Source organism: Papio anubis, chromosome 18, assembly GCF_008728515.1.
Source record: "Papio anubis isolate 15944 chromosome 18, Panubis1.0, whole genome shotgun sequence".
In the NCBI taxonomy this organism is placed as follows: domain Eukaryota; kingdom Metazoa; phylum Chordata; class Mammalia; order Primates; family Cercopithecidae; genus Papio; species Papio anubis.
In genome coordinates this window covers 69,543,251-69,560,057 of record NC_044993.1, presented here as the reverse complement: position 1 = coordinate 69,560,057, position 16,807 = coordinate 69,543,251, and the positions used below count along the sequence as shown (strand labels likewise).

Below are 16,807 nucleotides of genomic sequence, written 5' to 3'. Positions count from 1 at the left end.
CCCCAGACTCATCCTCAAAAAAAAAAAAAAAAAAAAAAAAAAAAATCATCATCTGACTCTTTACTTAAAACAGGTAATCTGACTGGGCCCCAACACTTTGAGAGACCAAGGTGGGAGGTGGGAAGATAGCTTGAGGCCACGAGTTCAAGACCAGGCTGGGCAACACAACAAGACCCCATTTTACAAAAAATTTTTAAAAATTAGCTGGAGGGGTGGTGACATACGCCTGTGGTCCTGATAACTTGGGAGGCTGAGGTGGGAGGACTGCTTGACCCCAGGAGGTCAAGGCTGCAGTGAGCCATTATTATGCTACTGCACTCCAGCCTGAGTGACAGAGCAAGACCCTGTCACAAAAACAAACAAAAAACAGGTAATGTTGGCTGGGCATGGTGGATCACACCTGTAATGCCAGTACTTTGGGAGGCTCACTTGGGAGGACTGCTTGAGCCCAGGAGTTTGAGAACAGCCTGGGCAATACAGCAAGACCTTGTCTCTATATACTTTTTAAAAGTAAAAAAAAAAAGTTTAGATGAGAAAACTCAGCTAACATACTTAGTACAGAGAGCACTCTCCATAAATCTTTACTGTTGTTATTAACCACCATCATTATCATCATCAGAATCCCTCCACGGCCCTGCATTTCCAGCCTGAGGACCAGGCATCAACTGCCTTCCCTCACCCGAAGGCCTCCCAACAAGCAGCCAGGAATGCAGGCCAGAGAGACTGGGCCCGCGGCCGCTGCAGCTGGACAGGGAGAGGTGAGGCCAGCTGGGCCGCTCTGCCTCCATCTGAGGCGAGCAAACTGTTCCCTCAAGGCAGGCAGTCTGCCAGGCAGGCTGCTGGGCGCCCCCAGAAGCAGCTGTGGGACACAAAAGGTCTCTTTGTGACAACCCATCTCCACCCCTGCAGCCCAGCACAGCCACCTCCTTGGAGGGCCCCGAGCAGCTGGGCTGGGGAGGATGCCTGCTGGAGAGGGGGCTCCAGAAGATGGAGGGCTCAGAGCCATCCAGCGTGGAGTCCTCGGCAGGGACAGGGAGCCAGCATCAGCCTGGAGCCTGGGGTGGCCACTGCACACCCCGCTCCATCCAGCTCACAACCGGAGCACACAGCTTCCATCCTCTCTGCCCAGGCCAGAATGCTACAACCAGGAGGAAGCCTTCTGAGCCACACCATTTCTTTCTTTTTTTTTTTTTTTTTTTTTTTTTGAGACGGAGTCTCGCTCTGTCGCCCGGGCTGGAGTGCAGTGGCACTATCTCGGCTCACTGCAAGCTCCGCCTCCCGGGTTCACGCCATTCTCCTGCCTCAGCCTCCCGAGTAGCTGAGACTACAGGCACCCGCCACCTTGCCCGGCTAGTTTTTTGTATTTTTTAGTAGAGACGGGGTTTCACCGTGTTAGCCAGGATAGTCTCGATCTCCTGACCTCGTGATCCGCCCGTCTCGGCCTCCCAAAGTGCTGGGATTACAGGCTTGAGCCACGGCGCCCGGCGAGCCCCACCATTTCTGAGAGAGTGCACAGACAGGGTGACAGGAGGGACCTGGCAAGCCATGGGGTGGTGGGGCCAGGTGAGGATGAATTTCTAGCGCTGGAGAAGGAGGTGCAAGTTTCAGGCTTCACCCACTAGTTAGACACCCACTCACCTGAATGGCAGCCCAGGTGGGCCACGCGTCGCTTGTCTTCTCCTTGGCCTTGCAGAGGCACAATGCCCAGTACACCTGTTAAACAAACACGGGGGCTCTGACTTCAGGCCCCACCTGAAGGAGGACCACCGACCTCCTTGCCCAGGGCTCCCAGAGGAGATGAAACCCAGCAGCTCAGCTTCAGACCTTCCCAGAGCCTCCACTAATCACAAGATCATATCCTCTGCACATAGCAATGGCCTATAGGTAGGTTCTGGCCCCATGCATGAGCCATCCGTGCCTCGGATGGATACAGAAGACATTAGGCGAGAGGTCCTCTCTTTTTCACATGGGTCATACAAAAGGGGCTGAGGGCTTTCGTATGGGGTTTGTGGCTACCATCTGCCACTTCTCCCACCTTTTCTTGAGGAAGAAGCCAACACCCAAGGTGGCAGAGTTGAGAGACCCAGAGAGGTCAGGGCCAACAGTACATGTGAGCCTTTGGGTACCAATCTGCATTAAGTCTCTGACGTCTTAGTTAGGTTAAAACGTTATCCATTTTTTGCTTAAGCCAGCTTGAGGGTCTGAGTTACCAGTATCAATCAAGAGAGTGCCAACCAAAACATGGGATTTTCAAACCTTTGTGTTCCTACTGTCCCCAGCCATCCAGGGCCTAAAGATGAGGAGCAGGGAGCACAGGGGGACAGCTGGAAATACAAGCATCAGTCACCTCCCAGCCCTCCTGGCCATGCTCTTGCATGTGGTTTGTACACACACATGCCCTAATCAAAAGCAATCAGATTACTGCGCTTGGACCAGTTTGTGGGGGTCTAAAGCCTGGTATGGGGCTCACCTCTGAGCTCCCCAAGGCAGTTCTGTTCCAAGTCTCCAACCAAACCAAGCCTGCCCCTGCTCCCCACCCCATCTATGGTGACGATGACCAAATACGTGAGCAAATCTCCACACTCATGGCCACTCCCTACCTGGATGGTCGGAGTTGAACGCGATCAAGCTGCAGCTTGATTTGATGTGGTTCCTGCATGAAGGGGCAGTTCCTGCTCGAATGTCACTGATCCAGGCCTGAAAACCAAGAGTAAAGAAGCATGTGATGAGAGACAGGGTTCCATTTCCATACATGCCTAAAGCAAGGGGTGGGGCATAATCCGGGGAACTCTAGTTCAAAGCTGTACCATTCGAGATGCATTCTTTTATTTACTTTTTCTTTTCTTTTTGAGACAGTCTCACTCTGTTGCCCAGGCTAGAGTGCAGTGGCGCAATCTCGGATCACTGCAATCTCCGCCTCCTGGGTTCAAGTGATTCTCCTGCCTCAGCCTCCTGAGTAGCTGGGATTACAGGTGCCTGCTACCAAGTCCAGCTAATTTTTGTATTTTTAGTAGAAATGGGGTTTCATCATGTTGGCCAGGCTGGTCTCGAACTCCTGGCCTCAAGTGATCTGCCCGTCTCGGTCTCCCAAAGTGCTGGGATTACAGGCATGAGCCACCACACCCAGCCGTGATGTATTACTTCAGATCGGGTTCCCACTCACGAAGTCCCTTAAAAAATGCAAAATGTGGGCAAGGTGCAGTGGCTCATGCCTGTAATCCCAGCACTTTGGGAGGCTGAGGTGGGAAGATCACCCTGAGGTCAGGAGTTTGAGACCAGCCTGGCCAACATGGTGAAACCCTATCTCTACTAAAAATACAAAAATTAGCCAGGCATGGTGGGGGGAGGCACTGACAATTCCAGCTACTCAGGAGGTTGAAGCAGGAGAATCGCTTGAACCCAGGAGGCAGAAGTTGCAGTGAGCTGAGATCATGCCACTGTACTCCAGCCTGGGCAACAGAGCGAGACTCCGTCTCAGGAAAAAAAAAAAAAAAAAAGACAGAAAAAGAAAATGCAAAATGTGGCCAGGCCTCCTCCAAGTACCAGGAGAAAAACACCCAAGCTCAGGGAAGGGAACCACCAAGGCCTGGCCTCATCAGGACACACCTCTCCACAAAGTCACATAAGTAAAAGGCACACCCCCACCCAAGGGGAGGCAGAGGAGCACTTTTCTGAAACTAAGATCTGCAAGGTCCACACATTTTCTCTGTTGTCGTCAAACCACCGCTCAGCACTCCTTCCTGCCCTCGATGACAGAACACCCACGTTTCCCAATCCACCCACCCATAGCACCCCGGAAACCACCTCCACCACCTGAAGTTTCTATATCAATGTTCACCTGCCATGGTTAGAGCATCAGTTCCACCCTATTATTTCTCCCTCCTGATTCGTGTTTACTGTATAAACACAGTGACTGGAAATATCTGTGAAAAGACCAGATCACCTGTTCTCCCACCTCCCTAACATAAACTGTTTTACGTTCTCCCTACAGTCTGTAGTTCCATGCCTATCTCTTTATGTTGCTGGACTAGGGCCCACCCAGGAGCAAGAACTAGGACCCCTCAAGTATTCTCCAGACCCCTCCAAGCAGTACTTAACTGCACTCAGAGCCGCCAGCTGTCTTGATGCAAATCTAGGTACCTCCTCCTAACTTTTCTTTTTTTTTTTTCTTTTTTTGAGACAGTGTCTCACCCTGTTGCCCAGGCTGGTGTGTAGTGGTACGATCTTGGCTCACTGCAACCTCCGCTTCCTGGGCTCAAGAGATCCTCCAGATCCTCCAACCTCAGCCTCCCAAGTAGCTGGGACCACTGGAGTGAGCCACCACGCCTGGCTAATTTTTTTTTTTTTTAACTTGTTGTACAGAGGGGTTTCACCATGTTGCCCAGGCTGGTCTCAAACTCCTGAGCTCGAAGCAGTCCACCCACCTCAGCCTGCCAAAGTACTAGGAGTCACAGTGTCCAGCCCCTCCCCCTAAATTTTCAATGGCTCCCCACTGCATTCAGAATAAAACCCAACTTCTTCTGGTGGCCCTCAGGTTCTGCAGGACCACTCTGGACTCATCCGTCACCATGCTGCTCCGGCCATCCCCTCCATCCACTCATGTTCACTTTCCATTTCTCCACCAGGCTTTCTCAATTCTCACCCTTCTGGCCTCAGCTGAAATGCTACCTACTCCAAACAGCCTTTCCTGACCACCCTACTGAGACTGGCCCCTCCATTCTCCATCCCAGCCCCTTATGTGTGTTCTTCGATGTCCTTATGAAAACCTCCAATGCTCTTGTCTGTTGGCTTGCTGTCTCCCTCATGAGGCTACAAGTGCCACAGGGGAAGGAAAATACCATTGTGTTCACCGCGATGTCTCCAGCAGCTTAGCACAGCATAAAGTGGGAGCAGAGGAAATACAGTCCAGACCACAAAAACGGAGCCTCTACCCAGACTGCCCTGGGACCCTGATGGGGTCACTTGAGGTCAATTCCTAGGCCCAGGTATCGCAGGACACTCCCAGGCCTTACAAATAACACGGAAAGCGGCAGAGCAGAGCTGACATCCTCCAAGGCACACTTCTCATCAGTCCTCCTGCCCTTTCGGGGGTCCGAAGGGTCTCCCGGCACCTGCCTCAGCAATTCTTTGGGGCTCCACCTGCTCAGGCTTCCCCAGGCCCCACCCAGCCGTGGCAGCATCACCGAGATAAGGGAAGAGCTTGCGCCAGCAGCGAGAGGAGGAAGCACCGGCGGAAACCCGAAGGAGGGGCGCGTGCGGCCGAGGGGCTCCCTCCCCACCACTGACACACTCGGGCTCGCCGGGGCCAGAGGAGAGACGGGCGTCTCCCCACAGCCCAGCCCAGCCCGGGGCAGGGGCGACCGGGAGCGGCAGGGAGGAGGAGCCAGGCGCCGGCAGCGCCCCGAGCCCCGGCTCTCGGCGAGGCCGACCGGAAGCTAGAGGCAGCCTCGCAGGCCTGGGCCCCGACTAGGAGGGCTGCGCCGCCTCGGGGGTCCCGGGGCGAGGTGGGTGAGGCAGGCAGACCGCCAGGGTCACCGAGCGCCAGAGGGAGTCACGGGAGCGCTGGACACTGCCCTCCGGAGGCGACGAAACGGCCCGGACGCCGGGGCCAGGGCCTGAAGGGGGTTCCCTGGGGATGGAGGGCTCGGGGGTCCAGGCGGCCCTCGGGGGGCCCCGTGTGGGGTCCGGGCAGGGGGAGGGGCAGCCGGCCGGGTCCCGAGGCGACAGCGCCCGGTCCTCGGGCCGGACTCACCTCGCGGCGGGGCGGCCGAGCCTCCGTGTGCCGGAACTTGGATACCCTGAAGCGGTTCATGGCGACCGGGACGGCGGCGGACGCGGCTTCGAGGACCCCGGGCGTCGAGTCTCAGGTGCACGCCGAGCAACCGCGACTCCCGCTGCCTGGGCCCTACCCGGGACCCAGTGCCGCGGTCACGCCCCCGGCACGCCCCACTGCCAATCGCAGCCGCCTCCGGGCGGCTCGGCCACGCCCCCGACCTCTCTCGTTTCGCTCGCTCACCGCCGGTCCCGCCCCCCGAGGCCACGCCCTGATATCGAGGGGACGGACAGGCGCGGGTGGGAGGTCACGTGGGGCGCGGCTGTCCGCCCACGTACCGTGTGGTGCTTGCTTGCGTGGGGTCTGGGTTGCAGCATCCGCGATTTTGTGTGCAGGATTTGCTGTGGAGTATTTCCGGTGTACCTAGCACGCCTTCCAGCACTATCTACCTCTTCCCGTAGAGAGGGAGAAATTAGCTCCATTTCGAGACAGGAAACCCTCCGCTAAAGGAGAATGTAAGCTGTTGGTCTCCAGCTCACACCAAGGGTAAGAGACAGAGGGGGAACAGGGGCCTAGGTAGACCAGCAAATCCCTGTCCGCCGGGCCTACTCAAAAGCCTCTGCATCGGGCCAGGCGCGGTGGCTCACGTCTGTAATCCCGGACTTTGGGAGACTGAGGCAGGAGGATCCCTTGAGTCCAAGAGGTCGAGGCTGCAGTGATCTGTGATCGTGCCACTGCACTCCAGCCCGGTGGACAGAAAGAGACCTTGTCTCTAAAAATAATTATAATAATAACTTTTAATTTTTATTTATTATTTATTTATTTGACACGGAGTTCCTGTCACCCAGGCTGGAGTGCAGTGGCGCAATCTCAGCTCACTGCAACCTCCGCCTCGCGGGTTCAAGCAATGCTCTTGCCTCAGCCTCCCGAGTAGCTGGGATTACAGGTGCACGCCACCACACCCGGCTATTTTTTTTGTTTTTTGAGATGGAGTCTCTCTGTTGCCCAGGCTGGAGTACAATGGCACAATCTTGGCTCACTGCAAACTCTGCCTCCTGGGTTCAAGCAGATTTCCTGCCTCAGTCTTCTGAGTAGTTGGGATTACAAGTGCCTGCCACCGTGCCTGGCTAATTTTTGTAGTTTTAGTAAGAGACGGGGTTTTACCATGTGGGTCAGGCTGCTCTCTAACTCCTGACCTCGTGATTCTCCCTCAGCCTTCCGAAATGCTGGGATTACAGGTATGCGCCAAGGCACCCAGCCATTTTTTTTGTATTTTTAGTAAAGACAGGATTTCACCATGTTGGCCAGGCTGCTCTCTCAAACTCCTGACCTCAGGTGATCCACCTGCCTTAGCCTCCCAAAGTGCTGGGATTACAGGCGTGAGCTACAGCGCCCAGCCAAAAAAAATGTTTTCAATGTGCATTTTAATGAATAGTCAGTTCAGGGACAGATAACTAGATCTAAGGAGCTTGTTGGCATTGAAGCCGGCCTCATTTATCCCTCTCCCAAAGAAACTCTGATTTGTTGAAATCACTGATTTCCCAGAAGATTGACAGCAGGTTGGAAACTTCTTTCTTTGGCATCACAGTGAAAAATTGGGACGCATCATGAGCCTCTTCCAGGCTTTTCTGCAGGGTTTTTGCCCTCTTCTTCATCACTAGGCCCTTTTTCTTTCTGCTAATGTTACTTCCTTCAGTTGTACAAATTGTTTTTGAGTTTTCCAGAATGAGGGCCTCATTACAATGAACTCTCAAATTCTTGTTTGTTATTAATTATTCTTGAAAACAGGACTTGTGAAATCCAAATCACTAATGCCAGGCAGCAGGCTAACCAGCCAGCACTGTTTTGCTGGAATTTGACCTGCCATTTGATGGACAGCCATTCAGGGTAGAGAGGTGTCTTCCAGTACCCTTAAGACAAACAGTGGAGTTGTCTGCATTACTAGGAGTATAAAGAAACAAAGCTGGTTATTCACAGGTTTGTGGGACTGGGAGGAATATCGGAGGCCCTCCAGTTCAACTTTGCAATTCACAAAGTAATTTATTCTGCTTAAGTTTGTGGCAGCCGGAATACTCTGAACTCTTATGGAATCACTCTCTTCAGCCAGAAAGGGTCTGAGAACATGTGAGACGAGTGGTCACTCTCTAGACTCCAGTCATTATTTTTTATTTTCTTGAGACGAAGTTTCGCTCTTGTTGCCCAGGCAGGAGTGCAATGGCGGCAATCTCGGCTCACCGCAACCTCCGCCTCCCGGGTTCAAGCGATTCTCCTGCCTCAGCTTCCCGAGTACCTGGATTACAGGCACGGGCCACCACGCCTGGCTAATTTTTATATTTTTAGTAGAAACGGGGTTTCACCAGCCGGGCGTGGTGGCTCACACATGTAATCCCAGCACTTTGGGAGGCTGAGGCAGGCGGATCATGAGGTCAGGAGATCAAGACCATCCTGGTCAACATGATAAAACCCCCATCTCTACTAAAAAAAAAAAAAAAAAAAAAAATTAGCTGAGCGTGGTGGCACGTGCCTGTAGTCCCAGCTACTCAGGAGGTTGAGGCCAGGGAATCACTTGAACCCAGGAGGCGGAGGTTGCAGTGAGCCAAGATCGCGCCATTGTACTCCAGCCTGGTGACAGAACAAGACTCCATCTCAAAAAAAAAAAAAAAAGAAGGCCGGGCGCGGTGGCTCAAGCCTGTAATCCCAGCACTTTGGGAGGCCGAGGCGGGCGGATCACGAGGTCAGGAGATCGAGACCATCCTGGCTAACATGGTGAAACCCCGTCTCTACTAAAAATACAAAAAACTAGCCGGGCGTGGTGGCGGGCGCCTGTAGTCCCAGCTACTTGGAGGCTGAGGCAGGAGAATGGCCTGAACCTGGGAGGCGGAGCTTGCAGTGAGCCGAGATCGCGCCACTGCACTCCAGCCTGGGTGACACAGCGCGAGACTCCGTCTCAAAAAAAAAAAAAAAAAAAAAAAAAAAAGAAAAAGAAAACAAAAACAAAAACGGGGTTTCACCTTGTTGGCCAAGTTGGTCTTGAACTCCTGCCTGGCCTCCCAAAGTGATCCACCCGCCCGCATGGGCCTCCCAAAGTGCTGGGATTACAGGCATGAGTCACTGCGCCTAGCCCATTTTCTTTTTATTTTTGTAGAGATGCAGTCTCATTATGTTGCCCTGGCTGGTCTCGAACTCCTGGGCTCAAGTGATCCTCCTGCCTTGGTCTCTCAAAGTACTAGGATTAAAGGTATAAGCCACCGTGCCCAGCCTTTTTTACCTTTAAAACAGAGATTCTTGCATTTTTCTTTTTTTTCTGAGACAAGGTCTCACTCCGTTGCCCTGATTGTACTGCAGCAGTGCAATCTTGACTCACTGCAACCTGTCTCCTGGGCTCAGGTGATCAAACCTCCCATCTCAGTCTCCTGGACTACAGGTGCAAGCCAACACTCCCACCTAATTTTTTATTTTTCAATTTTAAAAAATGTTTTGTCGAGATGAGGTCTAATTCTATTGCTCAGGCTGGTCTCAAGCAATCCTCCCAAGTTGGCCTGCCAAAGTGTGGGAATTACAGGCATGAGCCAATGCACCCAGCTGATTCTTGCATTTCTAAGGTTTGAAAAGCAATGCTTACATTTTATCTTAGTTTGGGCAGAAGTACATTTACTGTGAGCCAAAGTCACTTGTGGTTTATTGAAAAGGTTTTTCGTTTGTTTGAGACAGAGTCTCACTCTGTTGCCCAGGCTGGAGTGCAGTGGTGTGATCTCGGCTCACTGCAACCTCCACCTCCTGAGTTCAAGCGATTCTTTTGCCTCAGCCTCCTGAGTAGCTGGGATTACAAGTGTGCGCCACTACTCCTAATTTTTCTATTTTTAGTAGAGATGGGGTTTTGCCATGTTGACCAGGCTGGTCTCAAAATCCTGACCTCAACTGATCCACCGTCTCAGCCTTCCAAAGTGCTAGGATTACAGACGTAAGCCACTGTGCCCAGTCCAAAAAGGTTTTTAGCAAATTATCAGGTTAGCCAGGCGCAGTGGCTCACGCCTGTAATCCCAGCACTTTGGGAGGCCGAGGAGGGTGGATCAAGAGGTCAGGAGTTCTATACCAGCCTGGCCAAGATGGTGAAACCCCGTCCCTCCTAAAAATACAAAAATTAGCTGGGCGTGGTGGTGGGTGCTTGTAATCCCAGCTACTTGGGAGGTTGAGGCAGAGAACTGCTTGAACCCGGGAGGCGGAGGTTGCAGTGAGTCGAGATCGCGCCAATGCTCTCCAGCTTGGGCCACAGGGCAAGACTCTGTCTCAAAACAAAACAAAACAAACAAAAAAAGAAAACAAAGAAAATCATCAGGTGACTGGGCATGGTGGCTCACGCCTGTAATCCCAGTACTTTGGGAGGCCGAGGTGGGTGGATCACCTGAGGTCAGGAGTTCAAGACCAGCCTGGCCACCATGGTGAAACCCCGTCTGTACTAAAAATACAAAAATTAGCCAGGCGTGGTGGCAGGCGCCTATAATTCCAGCTACTCGGGAGGCTGAGGTAGGAGAATCACTTGAACCTGGGAGGTGGAGGTTGCAATGAGCCGAGATCACACCATTGCACTCCAGCCTGGGGACAAAAGCAAGACTTCGTCTCAAAAAAATATAAAGTAAAAAGAAAATCATCAGGACAGTGGTCCCACTGGATCCCAGGTGACTGAGGCACAGCTCATCCCCTTTCACAGGGAACTGCACCTGCTACAGACATCACAGACCAGAACATCTGGACCACACATTCCTCACCCGCTTGGAATTGTCCTATACTCTCTGTGAAGTATCTGTGAAGTACAGAAAATGCTACACTTACAGAAATCATGCCCCTGAAGAGCTGGGCTGAAGCTCTTCTGCCCTCTGTAGAAGAGCTCTGAGCTCACATGGGAGAGTTGCAGCCATTGGCAGCCATGAATTTGGTCAGTTCCATTATACTTCAAATGATCAGTGGTTTCAGCAAGAAATCACAGAGACCCTCTTGTCTCCCGTTGCCTTCAGCCCAGCACTGTGGAGAAGCACCATTAAACTCCTTCCCAGCTCTCACAGACACACCCACAGCTCAGGAGTTGGGGAACGGGCTCAGTAGAATTGCTGGTCTAGTGAAATGAAGTATGGAGGGGGAAACGCTTACGACTTTGTATGCCCTTTGCAAGTAACATTTATTTCTCCTTTCTGGTTTTTTTTTTTTTTTTTGAGACACAGTCTGTCGCCAAGGCTGGAGTACAGTGGCGCGATCTCAGCTCATCGCAACCTCTGTCTTCTAGATTCCAACGATTCTCCTGCCTCAGCCTCCCAAGTAGCTAGGATTAGAGGCGCATACCACCCTACCTGGCTAATTTTTGTATTTTTAGTAGATATGGGATTTCGCCATGTTGCCCAGGCTGGTCTCAAACTCCTGAGCTCAGGCTATCTGCCCACCTCGGCCTCCCAAAGTGCTAGGATTACAAGCGTGAGCCACTGCGCCCGGCCTGTTTCTCCTTAAAGCTCACATTTTTGAGCTTCTGCCTGGAGAACATGCGGTCATATTCTGACTGGCACTGTGGATAGGTGTAGCTTGTGGCTCCTGCAGTCTTTGGCAACAAGCCTGGGATGGATCCATTTGTGTCTAGTCGCAGCAGAAGTCCTTGAAAGGCAGGGCAGCAGTTTGTACCCATGGTAGTAATAAATGCTTGCCCTGCCTCTCTTTTGTTGTGAAAAGCAAATGAAAATAAGCATGAGAAAGTACTTCAGAAACTCTCAAGAGCCATACGCTTGAGAGATAGTGATCACAATGACGATTGATAGGATGTGATTTAAAGGAAAAGAAACACGGTTTTATTGTGAGAAGACCTGGGATTGGGTCTTGATTCACTCACTTACTAGCTATGTGGCCTTGGACAAGTTTTTTTTTTTTTTTTTTTTTTGAGACAGAGTCTCGCTCTGTCGCCTGGGCTGGAGTACAGTGGCCGGATCTCAGCTCACTGCAAGCTCCGCCTCCCGGGTTTATGCCATTCTCCTGCCTCAGCCTCCCGAGTAGCTGGGACTACAGGCGCCCGCCACCTCGCCCGGCTAGTTTTTTTTTTGTATTTTTTTAGTAGAGACGGGGTTTCACTGTGTTAGCCAGGATGGTCTCGATCTCCTGACCTTGTGATCCACCCGTCTCGGCCTCCCAAAGTGCTGGGATTACAGGCTTGAGCCACCGTGCCTGGCCTGGACAAGTCTTTTCATCTTGCAGAGCCTATTTTATTATTTTTTTCCTTTGTAGGGGGCGTCTCTGTTTGTGAAAACGGGAATAGTCCTCCCCCTACCTACCTCATAGGGTTGTGCTCCTATCAAAGTAGAAAACAAAGCCAGGGAACAGTGGCTCACACCTGTAATCTCAGCACTTTGGGAGGCTGAGGTGGGCAGATCACTTGAGGTCAGGAGTTCGAGACCAGCCTGGCCAACATGGAGAAACCCCTTCTATACCAAAAATACAAAATTAGCTGGGCGTGGTGGCGCATGCCTGTAATCCCAGCTACTCAGGAGGCTGACGCAAGAGAATCGCTTGAACCCGGAAGGTGGAGGTTGCGGTGAGTTGAGATCGCACCATTGCACTCCAGCCTGGACAACAAGAGCAAAACACTGTCTTAAAAAATAATAATAATAAAGTCTAGCACCAAAAAGAGACCAGCCATAGGCCTGGGCTGCTCTCAGCTGGGAGTCTTTCCCATGTTTTTCTTTCTTCTGTGTGGCAGGTCCCAAGGACTTTGTCCTTTCCTTTGGCCATCATCCACTCCACTCCACTCCTTAAGAGTTCTCTGCTTCATAACAGAAAATACTGGTTCCCCAACAATCAGCCTTCCTGCTATCCCTGAAAACCAGAACACACACACACTTTTGACGTGGAGGATTTTTACCATTCATCACTATGGGGAAATAGATGGGGGATAAACAAAAATTAAAAAAAAAAAAGGGGGAAGTTACAACGGTGACAGTTTTCATATTACTGAGCTCTCCTCTAGTTCCTCACTCACTCTGAGATAGTAAATGAAAGGCCTTTTGGCTCTTATTCTCAGCTTCTATTCTTGAAAGTTGTTCTTCTCAACCAGTAACATTCCCCCAACCCCCATTTCCCCTAAGTTTTGGGCTCCCTGTGAGTAAGTAACTGTGTCTGAGTTCTTAGTATTCTCAGTGCTTAGTGGAGCCTGGCACATGCGGCGAACACAGACTGAGCACTGGCTATGCATCAAGTACTATAGGACGCCTTTACATGATTTCACTCAGATCACCCTTTGAGGTCATTACTATATTTTGTTTTGTTTTGAGACAGAGTCTTGCTGTGTTGTGCAGGCTGGAATGCAGTGGTGTGATCTCGGCTCACTGCAACCTCCACCTCCCAGGTTCAAGTGATTCTCCTGCCTCAGCCTCCCCAGTAACTGGGACTACAGGTGCGTGCCACCACACTTGGTTAATATTTTTTCTTTTTTTGAGAAGGAGTCTCACTCTGTTGCCCAGGCTGTAGTGCAGTGGTGCAATCTCAGCTTACTGCAGCCTCCGCCTCCTGGGTTCAAATGATTCTCGTGTCTCAGCCTCCCAAGTAGCTGGGATTATAGGCATGTGCTGCTGTGCCTGGCTCATTTGTGTATTTTTGTTTCTTGTTTTTTTTTTTTTTTTGGAGACGGAGTCTCATTCTGTCACCCAGGCTGAAGTGCAGTGGCACAATCTAGACTCACTGCAACCTCCACCTCCCAGGGTCATGTGATTCTCCTGCCTCAGCCTCCTGAGTAGCTGGTATTACAGGTGCACACCATCACACCGAGCTAATTTTTTGTGTATTTTTAGTAGAGACAGGGTTTCACTATGTTGGCCAGACTGGTCTCGAACTCCTGACCTTGTGATCTGCCCACCTTGGCCTCCCAAAGTGCTGGGATTACAGGCGTGAGCCACCGTGCCCAGCCTTATTTTTGTATTTTTGTAGTGACAGGGTTTCACCAAGTGGCCCAGGCTAGTCTTGAACTCCTGACCTCAGGTGATCCACCTGCCTTAGCCTCCCAAAGTGCTAGGATTACTGGCATGAGCCACTATGCCTGGCAATTTTTGTACTTTTTAGGAGAGACGGGGTTTCACCGTGTTGGCCAGGGTGGTCTTGAATCTCAGGTGATCCTCCCGCCTCGGCTTCCCAAAGTGCTGGGATTACAGGTGTGAGCCACCACACCGGGCCGAGGTCGTTACTATTAAGTCCTCGCTTATTTATTTGAGATATGGTCTTCATTTGTCACCCAGGCTGGAGTATGGTGGCACAATCATGGCCCATTGCAACCTCAGCCTCCCAGGCTCAAGCAATTGTCCCACCTCAGCCTCTCAAAGTGCTGGGATTACAGGTGTGAGCCACCGTGCCTGGCCTATGTCCCCATTCTAGAGAAAAGGAAACAGAGGAACAGAGTGAAGTTGCCCAAGGACACACAGATGGTAAGTGGCACAGCTAGAATTCAATCCCAGGCAGTCTGATTCTAGAGCTATACTTTTTTTTGAGAAAGTGTCTTGCTCTGTTGCTCAGACAGCAATGCAGTGGCACTATCATAGCTCACTGTAGCCTTGAACTCCTGGACTCAAGTGGTCCTCCCACCTCGGTCTCCCAAATAATTGGGACCACAAGCATGTGTCACCATGCCTGGCCAATTAAAAAAAATTTTTTTGTAAAGACGTGGTCTTGCTATATTGCCAAGGCTGGTCTTGAACTTCTGGGCCCAAGTGATCCTCCCGCCTCAGCCTCCCAAGGTGCAAGGATTTACAGGCATGAGCCACCATGCCTAGCACAGAACCCATACTCTTTTTCTTTATTGTTAAGATGGAGTCTCACCCTGTTGCCCAGGCTGGAGTGCAGTGGCACAATCTCAGCTCACTGCAACCTCCACCTCCTGGGTTCAAGCAATTTTCCTACCTCAGCCTCCCAAGTAGCTGGGATTATAGGCACCTGCCACCACACTCAGCTAATTTTTGTATTTTTAGTAGAGACAGGGTTTCACCGTGTTGGCCAGGCTGGTCTCAAACTCCTGACCTCAGGTGATCCACCCGCCTTGGCCTCCCAGAGTGCGGGGATTGCCAAGTGTGAGCCATTGCGCCCTGCCCAGAACCCATACTCTTAATCACTATGCTGGTCATTTAAGTATTTGCTGAATGTATTAAAGAACTCTTTTGCTCACCTCCCAACACCCTTGTTCATCTCAGTCCTCTCCATTCCGTAGCCCAACTCTCTTCAACTATTACTTGCAATTTACGAAAGCTTGCTCACTGTTCTTCAAAGGACTGGTGGTTTTTAATCTTCGAGTCTCAATGCCTGTGGAGAATTTGACAAAAGCTATGGGTATCTACCCAAATTAACATCCACGTACACAAAAATTTGGTGTAACAATGCTGGGAGTAGGGGGGAGGGGGAGTAGCACAGATTCCCAGGCTTTGGGGATGGGGGCAAAGATTTATGAGCACAGATTGTTTTAAACCCAACCAAGAATCCTCAGGTTTTCTTCCTGTTGCTTGAGGTGGTGATGACGGTGGGAGTGTGAAAATTGGAAGTCCTTTGCAAGACTAACCAGGTCAGGTCTCCCTTCCTAGCCGCATCTTACCACATTTTTTTTTTTTTTTGAGATGGAGTTTTGCTCTTTCACCCAGGCTGGAGTGCAGTGGTGGGATCTTGGCTCCCCGCAACCTCCGCCTCTGGGTTCAAGCGATTCTCCTGCCTCAGCCTCCCGAGTACCTGGGATTACAGGTGTGTGCTACCATGCCTGGCTAATTTTTGTATTTTTAGTAGAGTCGGGGTTTCACCATGTTGGCCAGGTTGGTCTCACACTCCTGACCTCGTGATCTGCCCACCTCGGCCTCCCAAAGTGCTGGGATTACAGGTGTGAGTCACTGCGACCGGCCTCATCACATACTCTTAAATTTACGGCTTAAACACACTTTTTCATCGATGTCCAATTTGAATCTTACCTCTCAGAAGCCCTGACATCCCAAACTTCCTCTCCCCCATTTTAGAAATGGAATGAGTCCTTCACTTTGTATGCCTGTAACAGTGCTTATTCCTATGATAGCATTTAACATTATTAGTTGGTAAGGAGCCTCTCTCGAGTCATTGTTTGCTCCTCCCGAGCAGAGATGGTGTATCATGCATCGTTGTATCCCCGATATTCTAGAACATGCATGACACACAGTAGGCGCTCACAAGTTTTGCTAATTTAGTTTTTGGACAGCACGGCTCCCATTCTGAACCAGCAAGTTCACTGCAGGTTTGGAAAAGGCTAACATGCTTAAGGAGAGAGCTAAGGTAGCCGCGGTGGCTCTCGCCTGTAACCCCAGCACTTTGGGAGGCCGAGGTGGGTGGATCACGAGGTCAGGAGTTCCAAGACCAGCCTGGCCAAGATGGTGAAACCCCTGTGTATACTAAAAATACAACAAAATTAGCCAGGTGTGGTGGCACGCGCCTGTAATCCCAGCTACTCGGGAGACTGAGGCAGAGAACTGCTTGAACCCGGGAGGCGGAGGTTGCAGTGAGTCGAAATCGCGCCACTGCACTTCAGCCGCGACAGAGCGAGACTGTGCCCAAAGGAAAAAAAAAAAAGGAGAGAACTGAGTCTTGTTAGAGAAGGCGGGTGGGGAATCAGCCTAAAAGAAAGTGAGACTCCGTCCAGGCTTTGGGGGTGGCGGCGAAGATTTACTAGAAGCGCGCGGAGACCACATGAGTAAAGCTCACGCAATTCGCCGTAAGTCTCAGGGTCAGCAGGAGGGAACCATGCACTGCATAGTGGGAGCGGCGCGACGGAGGGCCGCTTTGCATGCCGGGACTTGTAGTCTCGCCGTTAGCCAGAACCCTCGGACCAGTTACGTTCGGCTACATTCAACCAGGTTCTTACACCGATAAAGTACACTCACTGATTGTCTAGCACAGAATAACGAGGTTCTGCAGGGCAAGTCTACCGAACAACACTCTTCAGAGCAAACCCCGTTTTGGCGATTGCTCCCCGGAAGGTGCGTTGGGTGCGGCTGCGCGTGCCCCACGCATGCG

General features: G+C 51.5%; 1 protein-coding gene and 1 long non-coding RNA gene across 3 annotated transcripts in view; both read right to left on the bottom strand.

Moving 5' to 3' along the window:
* The window catches only part of LOC101006632 (coronin-7), a 63,862-nt gene extending 57,909 nt beyond the window's left edge, over positions 1 to 5,953 (bottom strand). For both annotated transcript variants that reach the window (XM_009195890.4, XM_021931713.2), the window contains exons 1-3: positions 5,753 to 5,953; positions 2,601 to 2,697; positions 1,639 to 1,713 (exon numbers count right to left, since the gene is read on the bottom strand). In XM_009195890.4, the coding sequence (XP_009194154.2) occupies positions 1,639 to 1,713; positions 2,601 to 2,697; positions 5,753 to 5,812 (232 nt within the window). In that variant the 5' untranslated portion in view covers positions 5,813 to 5,953. The remainder of the gene's footprint in view (positions 1 to 1,638; positions 1,714 to 2,600; positions 2,698 to 5,752) is intronic.
* Positions 5,954 to 7,095: 1,142 nt separating this feature from the next.
* LOC103880278 lies at positions 7,096 to 16,805 on the bottom strand. Its single transcript, XR_641223.4, has 3 exons — positions 16,675 to 16,805; positions 14,952 to 15,085; positions 7,096 to 7,683 (listed from the first exon to the last, which is right to left on the bottom strand). It is a non-coding gene; the product is annotated as an uncharacterized LOC103880278 (long non-coding RNA).
* Positions 16,806 to 16,807: the final 2 nt, after the last annotated feature.